The sequence below is a fragment of the Heterodontus francisci genome, chromosome 13 (genome assembly GCF_036365525.1).
Source record: "Heterodontus francisci isolate sHetFra1 chromosome 13, sHetFra1.hap1, whole genome shotgun sequence".
NCBI classification, from domain to species: Eukaryota; Metazoa; Chordata; class Chondrichthyes; order Heterodontiformes; family Heterodontidae; genus Heterodontus; species Heterodontus francisci.
In genome coordinates this window covers 15,385,266-15,405,751 of record NC_090383.1, presented here as the reverse complement: position 1 = coordinate 15,405,751, position 20,486 = coordinate 15,385,266, and the positions used below count along the sequence as shown (strand labels likewise).

Sequence of the window (20,486 nt, the reverse complement as noted above, 5' to 3'; positions counted from 1 at the left end):
TAGCGCTGCTTCTTTGTTTTGTCAGCTCTTTGGATTATCAAATTCTACCAATTCGGAAGAGTTTGCACTTAAGATCTTTTTCCCACTCTGCCTGAGCAATTGAGTTTTCCTTAGCTTTTGTCCATGTTGCAAGTTTGGCTTGGAGTGAATTTGGCAAGGACCAATACTCCAGTACAAAGTTGGCATTATGAATCTTACAAACTATGCTAATACTGACGAATGGCCAACAGCAAGTTGCTGAACTTCGATGTCTACTGGATGCAGACAGATTTTTAAGTTTGGTTCATAATATAATTAAGATGCTTGCCACTGGCCAAGCTCCACTATCAACAAGGTGTCACTATTTCATACTTCCAGCAGTCATTATTTGGAAGGTATGTTGATGATGAGGCATTTGTCTGTCTGTCCTACTATCTATCATATATCTTCATACTCAGTTCTACTACTGTTGAGATAAAAAGAAATACTTTGATAAATAGGCATTGGGTTGATCTGGTAGTGGAGTACTGCAACACTTATGTTGCGAGACAATCCACTGTCTCAGAATACCAGCAAATCTATTGGGTGTAAGAACATGAGTTCACAGTCTCATTCTCCTTTCTAAAAATGGCTATCCAATGCCCATGAAGGTCTGGGGGACTGGGTAGCTCAGTTGGCTAGATGGCTAGTGTGTAGTTCAGAACAACATCAAAGGTGCAGGTTCAATTCCCGTTCATGTCCGACGAAGGCAATGGGAAACCCTCTTCCCTGATCTTGCTCATCTCTCCTCTCCTGGTGGAGAAAAAAGAGCACTGGACCTGCCCTTGGGCAGACCACCACCATGGCACGGCACCCATGAAGGTTTCAACAACAACTTGCATTTATATTGTACCTTTAACATAGTGAAAAGTTCCAAGGTGCTTCACAAGAGTGTTATCAAACAAAGTTTGAACCACATAAGGAGACATTAGGACAGATGACCAAAAGCTAGGCCAAGGAGCATCTTAAAGGAGGGAGAGAAGGAGGTTGAGGTTTAAGAAGGGAATTAGAGAGCTTTGAACCTAGGCAACAGAAGGCACAGCTGCCAGTGGTGGAGTGGTTAAAATGGGGATGCGCAAGAGGTCAGAATCGGAGGAGTATCAAGATCTCGGAGGGTTGTAGGGCTGGAGGACATCACAGAGTTAGGGAGAGATGAAGCCATGGAGGAATTTGAAAAGAAGGATGAAAATTTTTTAATTGAAGTTTGGAGAGGGTGCAGAGGAGGTTCACCAGGATGTTGCCTGGTATGGAGGGCGCTAGCTATGAAGAGAGGTTGAGTAGATTAGGATTATTTTCATTAGAAAGACGGAGGTTGAGGGGGGACCTGATTGAGGTGTACAAAATCATGAGTGGTATAGACAGGGTGGATAGCAAGAAGCTTTTTCCCAGCGTGGGGGATTCAATTACTAGGGGTCACGAGTTCAAAGTGAGAGGGGAAAAGTTTAGGGGGGATATGCGTGGAAAGTTCTTTATGCAGAGGGTGGTGGGTGCCTGGAACGCGTTGCCAGCGGAGGTGGTAGACGCGGGCACGATAGCGTCTTTTAAGATGTATCTAGACAGATACATGAATGGGCAGGAAGCAAAGAGATACAGACCCTTAGAAAATAGGCGACAGGTTTAGATAGAGGATCTGGATCGGCGCAGGCTTGGAGGGCCGAAGAGCCTGTTCCTGTGCTGTAATTTTCTTTGTTCTTTGTTCTTTTGCTGACCTGGGAGCCACTGAGCACAAGGATGATGGGTGAGAGTTAGGATATGAGCAGCAGAGTTTGGATGAGCTCAAGTTTATGGAGGGTAGAAGGAGGGTGTCTGGCCAAGAGTAAATTGGAATAGTCAAGTCTAGAGGCAACAAAGGCACAGATGAGAGTTTCAACAGCAGATGAGCTGACGCAGGGGAGGAGATGGGCAGTGTTATGGAGGTGGAAATAGGTGGTCTTGCTGATGGAGCGAATGTGTGGTCACAGGCTCATTTCGGAGTCAAATACAAAACCAAGGTTGCGAATGTTCTGATTCAGCCTCAGACAGTTGCCTGGGAGAGGGATGGGGTTGGTGGCTAGAAAATGAAGTTTGTGACAGTGAGGTTTTCCCAACATTTAATTGGAGGAAATTTCTGCTCATCCAGTACTGGATGTTAAACAAGCAGTATGACTCTGTTTCCATTCTACAGAAAAGAAAATGAGCAAATAGAGGCATCGGAAGCATTCTTGGTTTGAGCATGCATAGGCGCAACCATCGACAAAATGACAGTCGGGACAATGAATGGCCTCTCACATGATGCCTTTATTCAAAGTACTTTCTGGTCAATTATAATTCTTGATTATGGATTTGAAAAAAAAACTATCTGATCCAGTAGTTCACATCCCTCTAGCTTAGGATAGTAATAGTAATAATAGGAGTGTGTAAACAAGTGTTTTTCTGTTATTTATTTTTCTTCCTTATTTATTTTATTTTATTTATTTAGAGATACAGCACTGAAACAGGCCCTTCGGCCCACCGAGTCTGTGCCGACCATCAACCACCCATTTATATTAATCCTACACTAATCCCATATTCCTACCACATCCCCACCTGTCCCTATATTTCCTGACCACCTACCTACCTATATATACTAGGGGCAATTTATAATGGCCAATTTACCTATCAACCTGCAAGTCTTTTTGGTGGTGGGAGGAAACCGGAGTACCTGGCGAAAACCCACGCAGACACAGGGAGAACTTGCAAACTCCACACAGGCAGTACCCAGAATTGAACCCGGGTCGCTGGAGCTGTGAGGCTGCGGTGCTAACCACTGCGCCACTGTGCCACCCTTCCTGGCACCCTTCTTTTCTCTCTCTTTTTCTGCTTCACTCTCTCATGTTTTCTTTCTCTCCTCTGCTTCTGTCTCATTGTCTTTCTTCACTTTCTTTCACTGTCAGTATTTTCCAGTTCTACTTTGCTCTTTCTGTCCCCCTTCAATTTATTGTCTACTTTTCTCCTCTATTTTGTTTCTTGCTGACTCTCCTACAGTCTATTTCTTACTTTCCTCTTCCATTTTTGGTTTTCTCCTGCTTAACATCTGTATTTTTCTCTTGTTTTACCCTCTACTTCTGTTTTTCTCTCTCTCTCACACTCTTCTCACTTCACTTTTGTTTTTCTGTTCCTCACTTTTCTTCTCATTTTCTCCTCTGCTCTTACTTTTCTCTTTTCTTCTCTTTCCCACCTCTTCAACAGGTTTCTTTTCAATTCATTTTTTGTGGCATGAGAAAGATGAGCCAGCTGGCTGAATCTCTCAATCACCTTGGGAATGATAGTTTTAGTAAAGAATAGAGGATTAGACTTTCAATGGAGAATGTGGGGATTTTCAGAAGAGACGAAGTGTAAGGGGAGTGGGACTTTCCAAAGAAGATGGAGCAAAGGACTTTAAGAGGTGCTGGAGGCAGCAGAAAATTGATATGTTGGACCAAGCTAAATGTTGATCAAGACTAACCTGACCGATTTAGGTGTGGTTGCATCAGTGCAACCCCCAGCTGTTCACAAGTTTGTATCTCTTGTTCAGCTGTTTTCTCAGCAACTGTATAAGAGATGTACAGTGCTTACACTGTATTCACAGGAAATGTAATTTGAGAGCTCCTGGTGCAAGTTCTATTACCCACAACATCTGCTTGTCCACAGTAAGTACACAAGTAGAGCTAAGAATGCTGATATACTACAGCTACTGATTTGACAATTGTATCAGTAGACTGCAATTTTGAGTCAACAGAAACAAGTTATGCTGCTAACTGCCTCTTGCACTGAGCTCCATGACCCAGAAGTTCTGTGCTCGCATGTGCAATTGCACCTTCCAAACCCATGACCTCTACCACCTAGAAGAACAAGAGCAGCAGATGCATGGGAACACCACCTGCACATTCCCCTCCAAGCCACACACCATCCTGACTTGGAACTATATCACCATTCCTTCAGTGTCACTGGGTTAAAATCCTGGAATTCCTTTCTTAACAGCCCAAGGACTGTAACAGTTCAAGAAGACAACTCACCACTACCTTCTCAAGGGCAATTTGGGATGGGCAATAAATGCTGGCCTAGACAGCAACACCCACATGTCATGAAGGAATAAAAAAGGTCTTTCCTTGGGTGATTTAATTTGAATGTTTGGAAGGGGGAGGGACCATTCAGTTTCACCTAATGTGAGAAACTTTGAAAAATAAATTTGTAACATCACATGAGAATCACTGGACTACATGGATACTTTTGAAATCCAGCTTTGTACTGAGTTGGAGTTATATAATACCGGCTATGAATGCTATGCAGTGTAAGACCATCTGTCAAGGTATTCTCTCATTGTTTACTTTTGAGTGCTTAGGATTCAGATCACCACCCTGACTCTTGAGTCATGTTGTCACTTTCACGTTGTTAAACCAAAACCACTTTTCGTTGACATGAAAGCGGCAGTACTGCTACATCCTTAAAAAAAAAAGTACTAAGGCAGCTTCCTGCTCTACTTGGTGGATGAGTTGACCTGGATTTTACCTTGTTATGGAGAGAAGAACTGGTACAAAATGACAAAAAAACAAAAATAGCTTCCTAAGATAGTAGAAAAAAAGGAAAGAAAATAATTGATAGAGGAAAGAAGAATTATGGCGCTATTTATACTGAACTACGGATGAAGTATTGGGCTAGTTCTACAGTTATGTAACTAGGAGCTACTTGGTTGTTTGCTTGTGTTACTGCAAAGTTGGATAAAGCAGTACTCTGCATACCTACTGAAACATGTATATGTAATACAGCTCACTGACCTCCAACTGCTAATGCAGTTCTTTCTGTAGTTATGGGAGACAAGTCAGTACACTAATAATAATCGAAATATATATTGTATTAAAACAGATGCAGCAATGGTAGCAGGAGTGTAAATTTGGATATGAAGTAAGGGCAGGTATTCCAAGCAATCCATGCTCTTGCTGTTTTTAATCAAGTTTATGCTTCAGGTAGGTGACATTTGTGAAAATCTTCGTACCTAGAATTTTTCCAATATTGACAGCGCCAGGTACTAGTTGAAATAAGTAATAATTCATTGTCCAGTTCCAACTTAAAATAAATTTTCACAGCTCAGTATATGTGAATAAATCTAAGACTGAGTTTCAATATTATGCTTATTTGAAGGCTGCTGACACTGGGTTTTGCACAGGAAGGTATTCATCTTAAATAGATGATCACAGACTGCTCTCTAGAGGAAATAGAAAATGACAAAGGATCATCACAAAACAAAAATGGAGTGAAATATAATAATGTAAGGACTGACTTTATTATATTGGTTCAATTCCCCCTTAAGTGTCATGTGTGTCTTTTTATTTTTGAATGATATATTGTGGGCTGTTTTGCTTGTGTTGAAAGATTATAGAAATATAATAGGAAATATATTTTAAGGGAGTACAGCTGTGCTGGAATCTGTTAAAAAGAATGAAAGGACTTTGAATATTTATATTGAGGCCAATAATGCAATCCTTGACACCTGTATGCCGATTCATCACATTCCAGATCGCTGCAGCCTGAGCATGCTTAGTGTCAATTCACGCGGTGCAAAATAATACACCCCTGAAGCACTCAGAGCCAGCATCCCCACCTCCTCCCACTGCGCTAGGCTCATTATGGCCCTGATGTTTATGCAAATAAGGCATCCTTCCAATAATGCAATTTGAAGTGGGCAGATTGCGCCAAAAACAATTTTTTTGTCGGTAGATTGGCCCCCTCGATCAACAGGACCACCCTTCTCTCTGTACTTTATCTTCTTTGGTTTCCAATACCCATTTAATGAAAGAGTCATTGTGCACTGATCCCCCACTTACCATGGGAAACAACAGCAGCAAAATACAGGCAGCCAGCAGTCCTTATATTACTGCTAATGCTCATCATTCCAGGCCTTAACCCTCATGGAGCTCCCTGTGCATTATGCCTTAAGTGGTAGGAGTGCAATTAAAATAATTTTGATGCAGGCAAACACAACATCTAAGTAGCAGTAGTCCCAGTAGTACTGTAGGAGCAATATTATTAGTCCCATTGAAGGTCTACCCTTGGCCCCCTCCCTATTTCTCATCTACATGCTGCCCCTTGGCAACATCATCCAAAAATATAATGTCAAGTTGCACATGTACACTGATGACACCCAGTTTTACCTCAGCAATCTCACTCGACTCCTCCACTGCCTCTGTGTTGTCAGACAGCCTGGCTGTCATTCAGTCCTGAATGGGCCAAAATTTTCTTCAATTGAACATTGGGAAGATCAAAGCCATTATCTTCAGCACCATCACAAACTCTGTTCACTACCTACAGATTCCATCTCCCTTCCTGGCTACTGAAGCCCCTTGGGACATTTCCCTACCTTCAAGGTGCTATATAAATACAAATTTGTTGTTGAGTGATTTGAAAAACGAAAGTTTGAAGAAATGTCTATTATACAGAGATCTGTAATCAATATAATTTCAAAACCACACACTGTGTGGCTGGAAATGAACTAAATACAAGAAGTTATTAACAACAATTCAAACCCTGTTAACAAGTAAGTCTAATCTAGCAGAGTTATAACACTGTAAGATACAATCTTATGTTTGTAGCAACACTATTAAATGGTGTCTACTGAGACTGTTTAATTTTACTTATGCGGTTATGGGGCATTTTCCACAAAACTCACCTCATTACAGCATTTGAATGCTGCACTTCTGAGGACTGAGGGTGGAATGAATATGCTTCAAAAAGTGAAAATAAATTATGCCATAGCTTTGTAAATCAATCAGCACATTTTAAGTCGTTATGGTTAAATTGATACAGATTTGAGCCTATTGTTTGTGAGCAGTAAATTTTAATCCATGGGACCAGAAACTTGGAGTAAACCTGTTAGTGCTAGAGAGGTGTTAATGGGGAAAAAATGGGAAAGGCAAGAATGTTTGGGTGAAGGTTTTGTTAGTCACTAGTCTGCCAAAGTGGTTCATGCTGTTATTGGTTTTAATTAAATTTCATTGGTGTTTATTGAAGGAAACATTCTGCTATTGGTTTCTCTTGGCAAGGTTCCCCTTTTCATTATTTGGATGCATTTTCATTTTCTAAGATTCACATTAGTTGAAGGGCACATTAGTTAATGACAATAAAGATGACTCTTTGCCTAGATAGGTTAAATTATACAAACACATTTTGAATTGAATGGAGATCTCTGCACATTCAATATCTGGTCTCACGTAGATATACTGTATTATTTACAATAGAAAATTGGTATGCCGTTTTACTGAATGCCTTTGCAAGAATTGTGGTCCCCACATTATAAAAGGGATATAGAGGCACTGGAGAAGGTGCAAAAAAGATTTATAAGTTTGATGCCAGAAATAAATTGTTACACCTATCAGGAAATATTGAAAAGACTGGGGCTCTTTTCTCTAGAAAAGACAATTCTGAGGGGTGACCTAATAGAGGTCTTCAAAATTATGAAAATGTCTGATAGGATAGACTTAGAGAAAATGTTTGCAGTTGTGGGGGAGACTAAAACTATGGGCCATAAATATAAGATAGTCACAAATCTAATAGGGAATTCAGGGAAAACTTCTTTACTTCAGAGTGGTTAAAATGTGAAACTTGCTAACACAAGGAGTAATTGAGGCGAATAGCATAGATGCATTTCAGGGGAAGCTACATATGGGGGATAAAGAAATAGAAGGTTATGCTGATAGGGTTAGATGAATTAGAGTCAGAGGAGGCTTGTGTGGAACATAAATACCGACTCAGACCAGTTGAGCTGAATGGCCTGTTTCTGTGCTGTACCTTTGATGTAATTTCTTCAGGTAGTTTTGCCCCACAGTTTATTTTCTTAAAATTTTCTTTACAGTTTTTCGTAATTACCCTTGGCATATAGATTTCTTTCAACTTTGTGGCTGATTTCTTTTTATTTTATTTGTTTTCGAAATGTGGATGTCACAGCCACAATTTATTGCCCTTCGAATAAGTAGTTGTTGATGGGCCCTGTGCTTGGTCGCAACTGTTGTGTTTAACTCATTGCCTTGCTAGACTATTTCAGAAGGCATTAAGAGCCAACCATGTAGTATGGGACTACAGTCACATCAAGGGTAGCAGGTATCTTTTCTTGAAGGACATTGGTTAGTCTTTTACCCCAATCTGACAGCAGTCATGGTAATTTTTCTGGTACTAATTCACGAATTACCAGAAATGTGGATTCAGTTTCATAGTTGGCCATGGTGGAATTTGAAATCTCAATCTTTGGGTTGCAAGTCTAATTTTGGATTATTTTTCTTAACTGATTCATCTGTTATTTATTGTCTGTGAGAAAAACACACTAGTTGAAAAGTGGGGCCTTCTGGATAATTTTTTTTTCCACCTTAATTTTCTTAACTGATTTACAAATGTGCAGCTCAACATGTAAAAATGGCACACTTCGATGAAAGGAATAGTCTTTAAAATAAAAATGAACTAAGTAAGTTGCAATAAAGAGAACTTCATGCTAAAACAACAATTTTAAGTAAAAATAATTTAGGTTAAGCCTAAAAAGGTATTTAAAATATTAACACCAACATTTTGATGGTTTAAAATGAAATTATCTATGATTTTCAAAAATGTTTTCTGTAGCGCTGTTGAAAATAATGAACAATAAAATCAGCCATGCTTTTATAACAACTGCTGGCTTCTGATCTTTTGTAGTATAGTCAAATAAATGATGCAGTTGAAATCCACAGCAGATTATTCAAACAATAAAGGCAGTAAAGCTCTTTTGATTTAAATGGCTGTAATGTCTTGTAATAACTTGGAGCACATTGCCAAGAGTAGTCACTTGTGAATGTGTGCACAAACCCTCAGTTAGTGGATAATGTTATAAGTAAAATGGCACCAGCTCTGTATTATTCAGAGAAGTTGCATTGCTGGCAGCACACTTGTCCCTTAGGCTGCAGCATTCATTAGGAAAAGCTGACTAGGCTGAAGCTGGAACGAGATGATAACATGTTATGATTTTCATATTTAATACATTCCTTGGAAGAGTGTGTGTGCTGCAGATTGATAGAAGAATCAACTGCTACTTTTCGTGAAAGACTTTCTACTGTGCCCCACAGCTAAAGATGGAATCACTCAGCCAAGAAATTAACTTTTCGTCTTTTACCTGCCTTATATATTAACTGGGCTGGTTCTGTAGCAGCCAGTGAGCACTATTATACAGTGAACTGTTTTGTATTTAAGACTCTTATCAGAAAAGAAACAGAACCTGTGCTATTTGTTGATGGGAGAATGTTTTTTTTTACTTCAGTGCATCAGCAGGGATTAATCAGAATTTGCTTGGGTTTATTTTTAAGATTAACAAGTTAAACATAGATCTTAGAGGAGCTTTTTTTAAGGTACATTCATAAAGCTATCCACTGATTTTATGAAGCAGTGTTGGCTAAATCAACCTGTGTGGTCTCTGACGTTCAAGTCACCTTTGCACTGTGATACCTACAATAAAACTATCATTTTGATGAAAGCTTAAGGTAAACTACATTTGCAGAACATTCACACTAAATAAGTAACTTTAATTATGCAGTTTTAAAAAATAAACATACTATTATTAGTTCACAGAATAAAGCCATTCGCATACAATTTGTGACTTAAGTATAGAAACATTAAAGCGGAAGTTGTTTAAAGATGCAGAATAGAATTTGTTTTTATACTTTTTTTTTAACTTAGAGCTCTTCTTCAGGGAGTACTTATTATAAATATTATTCACTTTTGTTCTTTTCCCCTTCATGATCAGATTCTAATCTTTAAAAAAGTCCTTTAAACTCTCCCTCCATCTACCCTCTGCAAATAGACAAACACCAGGCATTCCACTCACCTTTATGTATCCTGCTTGTCATTGGGTGGAATATGTCTTCTCCAAAGCTTCTGCTAGCTGATGTCTGATTTGCCAAGCAGTAAGATTCAAGTGGCGAGATGGACATCATCATACTGTGTTGATAGTACATAGCCAATTCTGAAAGTGCCTCCTGCTGGTAGATATACCCATAGAGCAGATATAATAGCAGGAGGGAGAAAGTGGTACCCAAAAAATCTTGTCTATTAGCAACAAGACTGCTCCATCCCCTCCACATCTCTACCTCCCTCTCCTTCTTTAAGATCCTACTTAAAAACTGCATATTTGACAAACATTTGGTTGCCCCTCCTAATATTTCCTTCTTTGGCTCAATGTCCATTATTTGATTGCACTTCTGTGAAGTGATTTACATCCTTTTTCTATGTTAAAGGAGCCTCATAAATGCAAGTTGTTGTTGTTGTTTATAATCAGTTACTTCTTGGCACTTCTTAGTAATTGTTGAAACAAATGGGACAATTAGGACCTGGGAAGCAATTTTTAAAAATGCATATGACATTTACACACACTCATTTCTCTTCTTCATAGGCAGTCCCTCGGGAACGAGGATGACTTTCTTCCACTCCAGGGTTGTGGGTCCTTAGGTGACTGAATAGTCCAATCCTGAATCTGCACACTCTGCCACAGGTGGTGTTTGGTGAGGCGAGTGAATGGGATGCTTGAATTTCCGAGTACTCCTTCCGCTCTTTGCACTTGGTCACTGCCTGGGCATGTCGACGTTGTTTGAACTGGGTGGCACCTTCGCGGATGCTTCTTCTCCATTTTGGGTGGTCTCAGGCAAGAGATTCCCATGAATCAGTGGAGATGTCACATTTTTTCAGGGAGGCTTTAAGGACATCCTTGTAGCATTTCCTCTGCCCTCCTGGTAGCCTCTTGCCATGACGGAGCTTGGAGTAGAAAGCTTGTTTTGGGAGTCTTGTGTCAGGCATGCAGACGATGTGGCCCACTCAACGTAACTGACTAGCCATGACCAGTGTCTCAACACTCCACCTCATCTCCTTGAAGCTCCCTGTGGGTGTAGATCTACTCTACTCGATAGGCGGGAAAATATTTAACCTTTGCTGCTTCCAGTCCAGAACCAAGGCCACTGCAACCTCTGTCATCGAGCTGCAGTATGCTGACGACGCTTGCTTATGCGCACACTCAGAGGCCGAGCTTCAAACCCTCGTCGATGCATTCACAGAGGCGTATGAAAGAAGGGTCTTAAACTAAACATCCGGAAGACAGAGGTCCTCTACGAGCCTGCTCCCGCAGCGTAACACTGCCCACCCACCCCCCCCCCCCCCAACTATCAAGATCCATGGTGAACCATTGGACAATGTGGATCACTTCTCATATCTTGGGAGCCTCCTGTCAGCAAGGGCAGACATCGACCATGAAACTCAGCATCGCCTCCAGTCTGTCAGTGCAGCCTTCGGTGGTCTGAGGAAAAAAGTGTTCGATGACAACGACCTCAAACCTGGCATCAAGCTCATGGTCTACAGGGCCACAGTGTTGCCTGCCCTCCTGGAGGCGTTGGAAAGATGGGCACTGTACAGTAGACATCTCAAAACCCTGGAGAGATATCACGAGCAGTGCCTCCGCAAGATCCTGCAAATTCAGTGGCAGGACTGGCGCTCCAATATTACTGTCCTCTTTCAGGTCAACATCCCCAGTATCGAGTCACACTCGTTTACCTTGTTGGTAGATGCCGGTTTTTTCATTTTAAAAATTATTATTGTACCATAACACTGATTTTCAAGAGTTAGCAAGAAGAACCAGGGTGTTAAAAGGCTGTAAAACCAGCTTAACACTGGTCTGTGGAGGACCATCAACTTAGCACCCATGATTTTTCATTTTTGATTTCAGAGTAACCTTGTTTCACTCCAACTTGCATCTACTACTGTGGTACAATTTTCTCTAAACAGGCTACCTCCCTACTATGCAGCAATCTACCTAATGCTTCAGTGCTGATGCCCAGAGCTGGGGGAAAGTCCCAGTCACAGTTGACAGCGTAACAGATTCTGGGAAAATCATTGTTTTCTGCTTCCTGATTTGCCCCAATTCAGCTTCTGACTCCTCTATATTGCTGTTTTTTGGAATCCAATACCATGGGTGTGAATTCCTGATCTGCCAATTTTGTACCAATCTTTTGTGCTTCTGATTTTCATGTCGCTCCTGCTGCTGCCAGCTCCCCATTTGACATTGTGCATCTGTCCGGCTCACTAATGCTGCCTTTCTTACTTCTCGTTTACCCCTCTGACTCAGTGCTGAGTTGGTGGCTGCCTTTTATTCCTGGTTTGCTGACTTTCTCTTGCTATTGGCTTGCTGGCTCTCCCATTGCTGCTGGCTCCTAACTGTAGATTCCGTCACTCTGTCTTCTGCTCTTGCTGGCATTCCTACTTCTGCCAGTTTTTCTCCTGTGGCCAACTCTTCTTCTCCTGCTGGCTTTCCTAAGGATTCCAATGTCCTTTTTTAATAACATGTGGAACCAGAGCCACGCAAGCCATCCAGCATCACCCTGCCTGACTTACAGTATTGTTCATGGGTGGCTTCTAGGGGCTAGTTGCTGGTGGTGACTGTGGTCTGGTACATTGGCCAGTCCTCCTTGTCTGTGTGGCTGAGCCAGTCACTGAGCTACTGGGGGTGTCATCTGTGTGTGATTTAATTGGATTGTGTGTTTGAAAATCATGGAACACCATATATATCATAAAGTATTTATACATATTAAACAGCCTACTCTGAAATGCTAGAAAATGTATCAAATAAGGTGTCAAAATAGCAAACTTTTAAGGGTGGGGGCATGCTCCTAGATTCCATTTAAAAAAAAGCTCTACATTATGTACATTGTCTAGTTCTTAAAATTACTGTGCTATTCTATTCTACACTATTCTGTTCTATAAACATTGTCATGACTCCAGTCACAGTTAAAATGTAACATTGACAAAAAAATTTATAACAGATTTGGATTAATTACTAATTACTATTGTATTGACATTAAATTGTACTTTTCTGCCCCCTAACTAGCCTAGTCTGAAAAATGGCTTCTAATAATTATTGTAATTAAACTGTATTTGGTTACCAGGCTGGGTTTTATTCTGTAAATATTTTAATAGTTAAGAAAAATCCCAAGCTCCACTTGTACTGTGGAAATCCTTTCCAGAAAATAAAACTTATTGATTGTTCTGCAGATACAAGCATTCATGTGTTAAAGCAAATTATACCAGATGTGATGTACATTCGCTGATATTTTTTCATATCTCACGGGCATTACAGTAAATCACTCGAGCTGTCCTTTTTTGGAGAGAATGATTACAGCATAAAAGTTCTGAACAGGAATTACACAAGATATAGTACAACAAGTGCCTACAACTGCCCTAGAACCAAACTACAGTGTGTATCATTGCACCCATTTTACTTTATGTCTTTGCTTAATTCGTTCTGCCAATGTCATTGTTAGTTTATATAACATGAAAACTGGGGAAATTTGTATGAGATGATTTAAATTTGAATATTGGCTATAGATTAGGGAATTAGATCTTTTCTAAAATAGTCACATTTATTCATAATGTTCATGTTATCTTCAAACGAATTTTCAGAAGAAATATTTCCAATAATTGAATGTGATGATGCCTCCTGTATGAAATATGAAAAAAAATTCAAGGAAAGGACATAACCAGTGAGATATTTGCTTTTCTGAATGGATTTCCATTACTCTCCAGTAAATGTTGTTTTCTGTAGAGGATGTACAGGATGTTCACACAAAATTGTATGTGTTTACTGTTGAATTCTTGAGAGGACTTAAACTGAATAGTTATTCCATTAAGTAAAAGATACCCTGTTGAAAATGTTTTGTGGCTTTGGAGACTATTCCTGCATCTCCTTGATTTGAGATGTATAGGTTCTTTATATTATCATAGTATCATATGTCCTTTATACAAACTGGTTATTCTGCTGAAATAATGTAAATGCCTGCATTGATTCTTTTTGTAAGGCTATGAAGGGCTGATTTTAATTTGGTGGGAATGTGGTGGGCATGAAAAGGGGTGAGTGGGAAGCCTCTGTGATGTTGCCAGCTGGAGGCCAGGGTGCTTTAACTCCCATGTCTCATTTTGATATGAATGACTGCCTGGTCCCCTGATCGTTTGAGAGAATGGGCAACCTGGCCACTTTCTCCACACAATTTCTGGCGGTAGAGCTCTTCTCTCTCAACAACATCTGACAGTACTTCTTGCATTCCCTCCCCCACCATTCTCCACAATTCCCTCCCTTCCATCACACTGCACAACATACTGCAGCGAGCTGGCATGTAGTCAATCATCCAGCATAAGTCAGCTGCAGCAGATACCATTGGGAGGGGCAACCCAGGTGAGAGCTTGTGGAGGGAGCAGGGCAGAGATGAGGACTTCAGGGACTCAGCAACTGAAAGAAATAGTGAAGAGAAAGGAAGTCAATAAATTAGTTTTCTCATTTAAAAGTTTTAATGCCTTTATCTTTCCGAAATTGTCTCACCGGCCCCCGATGTAAGACAAAAATTGTAATCTCACCCCCCCCCCCGCCACACGAAAAGGTTGGACAATCCTAATATACCTACAGTAACAGCTTACGTACATTATGCTACAGTTACATATTAAGTAACTCATTAGTCATTGTTCACTGACAAAACTTAATTCTCACATATACATATTTAACAAAAGAATCAGCGGAAAATATAATTTATTCCTCTTTTAAAAATATATATCCCCACCTCATTATAATTTTCTAAATTCTGGAACTGTGTGTTGTAAGACTGTCTGACCTTGAGTCATGTTTCTTTTATGCTGCATTTCATGGCACGTTATGCGTATGGTTTGTTCACTACAGCTCACAACTCATTAGAGCATGCAAAATCCTTGGCTCCCAAGGCTTGCTATAATGAGGGTGGAGCACACCATTGATGCAGCTTTATCTTTTGTTCAGGGGTTGTGAAAATTGCTTGCTCAGTTGTGTTTGGGGAGGGTAAGTCATCCAGTTCTCCTGCTGCTGATTGCTATATGCTTACCTCTACTGGATATGCGTTTGTGTTGGTGCAGGGTGAGGAAATGATCAGGCTCAGTCTTGGCTGTGATGTGTTCTTTAATTGGATAGCCTGCTGGTATTCACTGCTAAGACTAATACATGAATAATGACCACTTGCGTGAGATATTAGAGGGCAACAAGAGCCCACGGAAAAATACTCCAGTGAGCAAAGTTACGCCTTCAGGAAGGGAGATGAGCATATTTTTAAAAATTCCACTGATGTTTACTGTCACCGCACTAATTGTGAAACCCAGTTTATGGAAAAGAACTGTGTTGATGTGGATAGAAAATAGAGTTCATCTTTTATTCTACAATTATAAAAATCCATATATCAAATTATATTATATATGGTTAGGTTCTTTAATTTTTATATTTCATAGAGCTGACAGCATCATAACTACATGAATTATTATCCTTTGAAATTCATTTGAAGATAATGTTCATGGCATAAATATTCTGAATGTTTTAAGTAAAGATCTCTGGGCAGTATTGGAATTTAAGACTTACTGTACAGACGTTTACAATTTTTATGCAATCAGTCTTGTTGTGTCTGCCATGTATATTAAGTCTGTTATTTGCCTTGTGGGTCAGTTTTCTTCTGCACTGGGTAAACAGTTCAGCCTCTATGTTATTCGCTTTTTAGTTAGTGATTTTCCATTATCATTATAATTTTGTTTTCATTGATCTTTTTATGGGAAACCTTTTCTCAATTTAATTTTTTTCCTTAATCACATGCAGGACAAGTGCTGTTTTATTACAGCTTCACTTTCTCATCCAGATCACAGTATACGTCTTAAAATAAAATTTATCACATAACAAATATGTAGAGAACTTCAAAATTAGTTTTTAACCTCTATATCCACTGACTAATTCCTGGATTGTTGAATTGGTTAAAAAAAAATTCTACCTGACTCTGACCTGTAAAATCAATTCTGTCTGCTCCTAATCAAATCTGAGATGGTTTGGCGACGTCATTATGCAAATGTGTGCAATCACATCACTGCTTTGATGTGTGCAACGCAGAACCAGACTTTCAGTGCCAATATCTGGAAGGGAAATAACCTGATGTATGAGAGCACAAGGTTGTGCTTTGTCCATTCTAGATCAGCTTATGGTGAGAGAATATTTTCCAGATTTAGCTACATCCAAGATTCCAGGAGAACCAACCTAATTTAATGCAATTGCTTCAAGTACACTGTTACGGCCAGGTGAGGAAGGGGTCTCAGACTGCTCCCTTGTCCTTCCTCTTCTGACCGCAACAGGGTTTATTCCCTTTTTAAAAACCGTGGTTGTGCTTACCACCTCAGTGAGTGTTTTACATTTCACATGTGATCGGGAAAGAAACAATTGGACAGGTTTTTTGATTTAGATTTAGAGATACAGCACTGAAACAGGCCCTTCGGCCCACCGAGTCTGTGCCGACCATTAACCACCCATTTATACTAATCCTACACTAATCCCATATTCCTACCACATTCTCACCTGTCCCTATATTCCCCTACCACCTACCTATACTAGGGGCAATTTATAATGGCCAATTTACCTATCAACCTGCAAGTATTTTGGCTGTGGGAGGAAACTGGAGCACCCGGAGGAAACCTACGCAGACACAGGGAGAACTTGCAAACTCCACACAGGCAGTACCCAGAATTGAACCCGGGTCGCTGGAGCTGTGAGGCTGTGGTGCTAACCACTACGCCACTGTGTTTAAACAAGAGGTATGTTTATCATACTTAACAATCTAAAACCGATCTAAAAATAATTTTAAAAAAATATGCTACCCATTCACATGAGAGTCACACGCACAAATAGATGACAGAGGGAAAAATAGATTTGGTGGTTGGATTAGAGTCCAGAATAAATGGAACTTAAATACACAGTCTGTGAAGTGGATGATTCAGTGGTCTTCCGGTTGAAGCTGTATTCTTGAAGTCCTTGGCTGGTCAAAGTGCACTTTGTGGTTGGCCCGCTTGGCTCAATGCTTTCTTGGAGGCAGACTTGTAGTTGGTTCTCTTCCCCTGGTCTCTGTCTGGAGCAATCTGTAGGCTTGAAGGGATTCACAGTCGCTGATGGCTTTCAGACATGTGTTATCTGGGGCGAGACCGAGAAAGCCTTTTCCTGCTGCACAGTCTGAGTTACTGCCAGTCTCTTTTCTGTGTAACAAAACTCCCAGTTTTTTCAGAGGTGGACAGATTGTCACAAGGTTCTCTCAATTCCTTTTGTTTTTCATGAGGTCCAAAGTCTAAAACCCAAAACCCCTCTCAGGTGGTGACGTCAGTGTTGTTAGATTTCTGCCTCCTGTTCGATCTCTTGGTATTTCAGATGCAAATTGCAGTGCCCATCTTGGCTGCCAGTTTTTAAAAATTTAACTGTAGGATTTTTTCCATTAAAACTCTAATGTAAATTTCCAACCGATGAATTAATTCTCATTTGGCATATCGTGTTTTCCTGACAGTACGCTTGACGGAGCTTTTGGAACTGCTATTGAGGCCTGTAAAGGTGGTGTGATTAGCTTAACAATGCATTTTTAGTCTCAATGTTTTGAGGATTTGTGACATTCAAAATAAAGTTTTTTTTTTCCTGAATATACCTTGGTTTATTGGCTCCATTATTTCTCCCAGCTTTTGATGCTAAAAATAAAACCTGAAAAACTCCAAGAGTTTTAAACTGGCAATAACCTCTTATTTTAAACATCCTTGCAATATGTAGCAATTTTCAAAAATATCAAGAACTTCCGACTGCACCCCCCACCACCCCCCCCTCCCCAAACCCCCGCAGCTCCACACTTCCACAAACAGTATCATGTATCTGCAAAGTTTTGAACATCTTATGTTCTGGTTTGACTCCTCCACCCCCTGAAGCTTTACAATCTTCATATAACCAGCTGATTCTCCATATTCAGAAGTTTCCCAAATGCAAAACCACAACAAAATTATTGCTCCAGTGCTTGCACAAAGGGTCATCCTATTTCTGAGCCTCGCTTCATCTTTGTGTTTTTACTGTGGCAAGTTCCTCCTGATCGCTGTTCTTTTTTTCTGGCTGTTCTTTCCCTCTTCTACTTTCTGCATAAGTAGCAGTGCAAATGGGAGGGTATAAATTATTGTAGAGAGGTGAGAGAGGTAAACTAGAAGAGTAACAATAGGGAGTTGAGGCAAAGGAGAAGTTGCAGAAGCAGCAAGTGTGTAAAAAAAGGAATAGAGGGAGAGGGTGACGAAAAGGGAAGTCAAATAGGAGACAGAAGCACATTTTATTTTGTAGTCCCCACCCACCACCCACCCCCAATATCTTTAGCTGGGGAGACTGAAAGGAATTTCTGGTGCGGCCGGATCAAATAAGTTTGTACTGTTGGGACTTAGCCTTGGAATGTTTGAGAACTATTGGCAGAACCAATACACATGCGCACAAATTTGTCTCCAACAAATAAACTCCCAACTTTTTTTCAGTATGCTGTGGTGCAGGGAATGAGGAAAGAACGGAGACAGGAGAAAGGGTGAGTTGCAGAAAGAGGCTCTCCTGGTTGGGAAGCAAGGTGTTATATGGATCCAAGCCAAATGGTGAAGAATGAAACTAGACACCGATCCCTTTCTTGATAGTGGTTTATTCAATGCAGCATTACATTCTGTGTCTCCTGTCTTCCACCCCAGCAGGCTCTCTTTATATCTGCTCTCAGTCCATAATTAAACAATGCCCTTCATCTGTGTATCTTTAACAACATAATTAACCTATCATTAACACAAGACACTTTATTCAAGATGAGTGAATAGGAAAAATAGAGAGTAAAATGTAGTTGAGCACGGGACGAGAACAGAAAGTTAGAATGAGGTGGTGAGAATTAGTGTCACAAGTTGGGAGTGTGGCATCACTGGTTCTGTTGAAAATGGATGAGATTGTTTCTGTTGGGGCCGTGCTGGTTCACATTATAAACCAATGCATCCTTTGACTGACTGAGCAATGCCATGGGAGTTTCAGCATCAGTTTTAAAATTAATGCGACTAAGTTAATTAAATAAAGATGCAAAGTAAAATGGGTAAATCTGTTCCATTGCATCAGCCCAGTCTAGTGTCACTCAATGGTCTACTTTTCTATACTTCATTACTCACTTATGTGTCCATTCATACCACTTGCTGCGAGTATAGATCATTTCATTTTTTAAATTTAAGTTTATTTTATTTGCATAATGTATTATGTGGAGTAGGGCTAATTTTCCCTTTTCCATTCACTCTGCAGAATTGCCTCAATTAATGCTCTGAAAATACTATGTTGCAATAATTTGTCATTCCTGGTCTGAGATTTTATTTTTTGATTTAATGTGATGATAAATAAGTATATAATGGACAGTTTGGAAAGGCATCATCATATTCCCAGTATGATCCCTGATACCAGTGATTATGTTCTGACTATATGCAAGTTTGCAGACGACACAAAGCTGGGTGGGAGTGTGAGCTTTGAGGAGGATGTAGAGAAGCTCCAGTGTGATTTGGACAGGTTGAGTGAGTGAGCAAATACATGGCAGATGCAGTATAATGTGGATAAATGTGAGGTTATCCACTTTGGTGGCAAAAACAGAAAAGCAGATTATTATCTGAACGGTGATAGATTGGGAAAGGGGGAGATGCAGCGGGGGTGTGCTTGTGTACCAGTCGCTGAAAGTAAGCATGCAGGTGCAGCAGGCAGTTAAGAAGGCCAATGGTATGTTGGCCTTCATAGCGAGAGGATTCAAGTACAGGAGCAAGGATGTCTTGCTGCAATTATACAAGGCCTTGGTGAGACCACACCTGGAGTACTGTGTGCAGTTTTGGTCTCCTTATCTGAGCTATGGAGGGAGTGCAGCAAAGGTTCATCAGACTGATTCCTGGAATGGCAGGACTGACGTATGAGGAGAGATTGGGTTGTTTAGGCTTGTATTCACTAGAGTTTAGAAGAATGAGAGGGGATCTCATAGAAACCTACAAAATTCTAACAGGACTGGACAGACTAGATGCAGGAAGGATGTTCCCTATGGCGGGGGAGTCCAGGACCAGGGATCACAGTCTAAGGATAAGGGTAAGCCATTTAGGACTGAGATGAGGAGGGATTTCTTCACCCAGAGAGTGGTGAACTTGTGGAATTCTCTACCACAGAAAGCAGTTAAGGCCAAATCATTAAATGTATTCAAGAAAGAGTTAGATAGCACTAAAGGGATCAAGGGATATGGGGAGAAAGCGGGAACAGGGTACTGAGTTTGGATGATCAGCCATGATCGTATTGAATGGCGGTGCAGGCTCGAAGGGCCGAATGGCCTACTCCTGCTCCTATTTTTCTATGTTTCTATGACTATTTAGAGATATATTTTCCTTTTTTTGCCGAAAATAAAAAGGTTGGTGTGAGTGCAAATGACGTAAATGTACTTGCTGCAGGGTCAGGGAGCATTAACATATATATGGTTATTTAGTTATAGGTCCAGCCCATGATTTTCTATTTTAATTCTTATTAATGGCAGTTACAAGATAGCAATTGGCTCATAAATTTACTCCACAGAAAGGCATATAGTTATTAAAGTATCCTCTGACTTTAAAGTAGCATG

At 40.3% G+C, this 20,486-nt stretch overlaps 1 protein-coding gene across 5 annotated transcripts in view; it reads left to right on the top strand.

Moving 5' to 3' along the window:
- The window catches only part of kiz (kizuna centrosomal protein), a 218,049-nt gene that overhangs the window by 72,887 nt on the left and 124,676 nt on the right, over positions 1-20,486 (top strand). Inside the window, exon 2 of one of the 5 annotated variants that reach the window (XM_068045743.1) lies at positions 5,155-5,281. The exons of the other annotated variants lie outside the window; for them this stretch is intronic. Coding sequence (XP_067901844.1) covers positions 5,201-5,281 — 81 coding nt within the window. The 5' untranslated portion in view covers positions 5,155-5,200. The remainder of the gene's footprint in view (positions 1-5,154; positions 5,282-20,486) is intronic. 5 annotated transcript variants of the gene reach the window in all.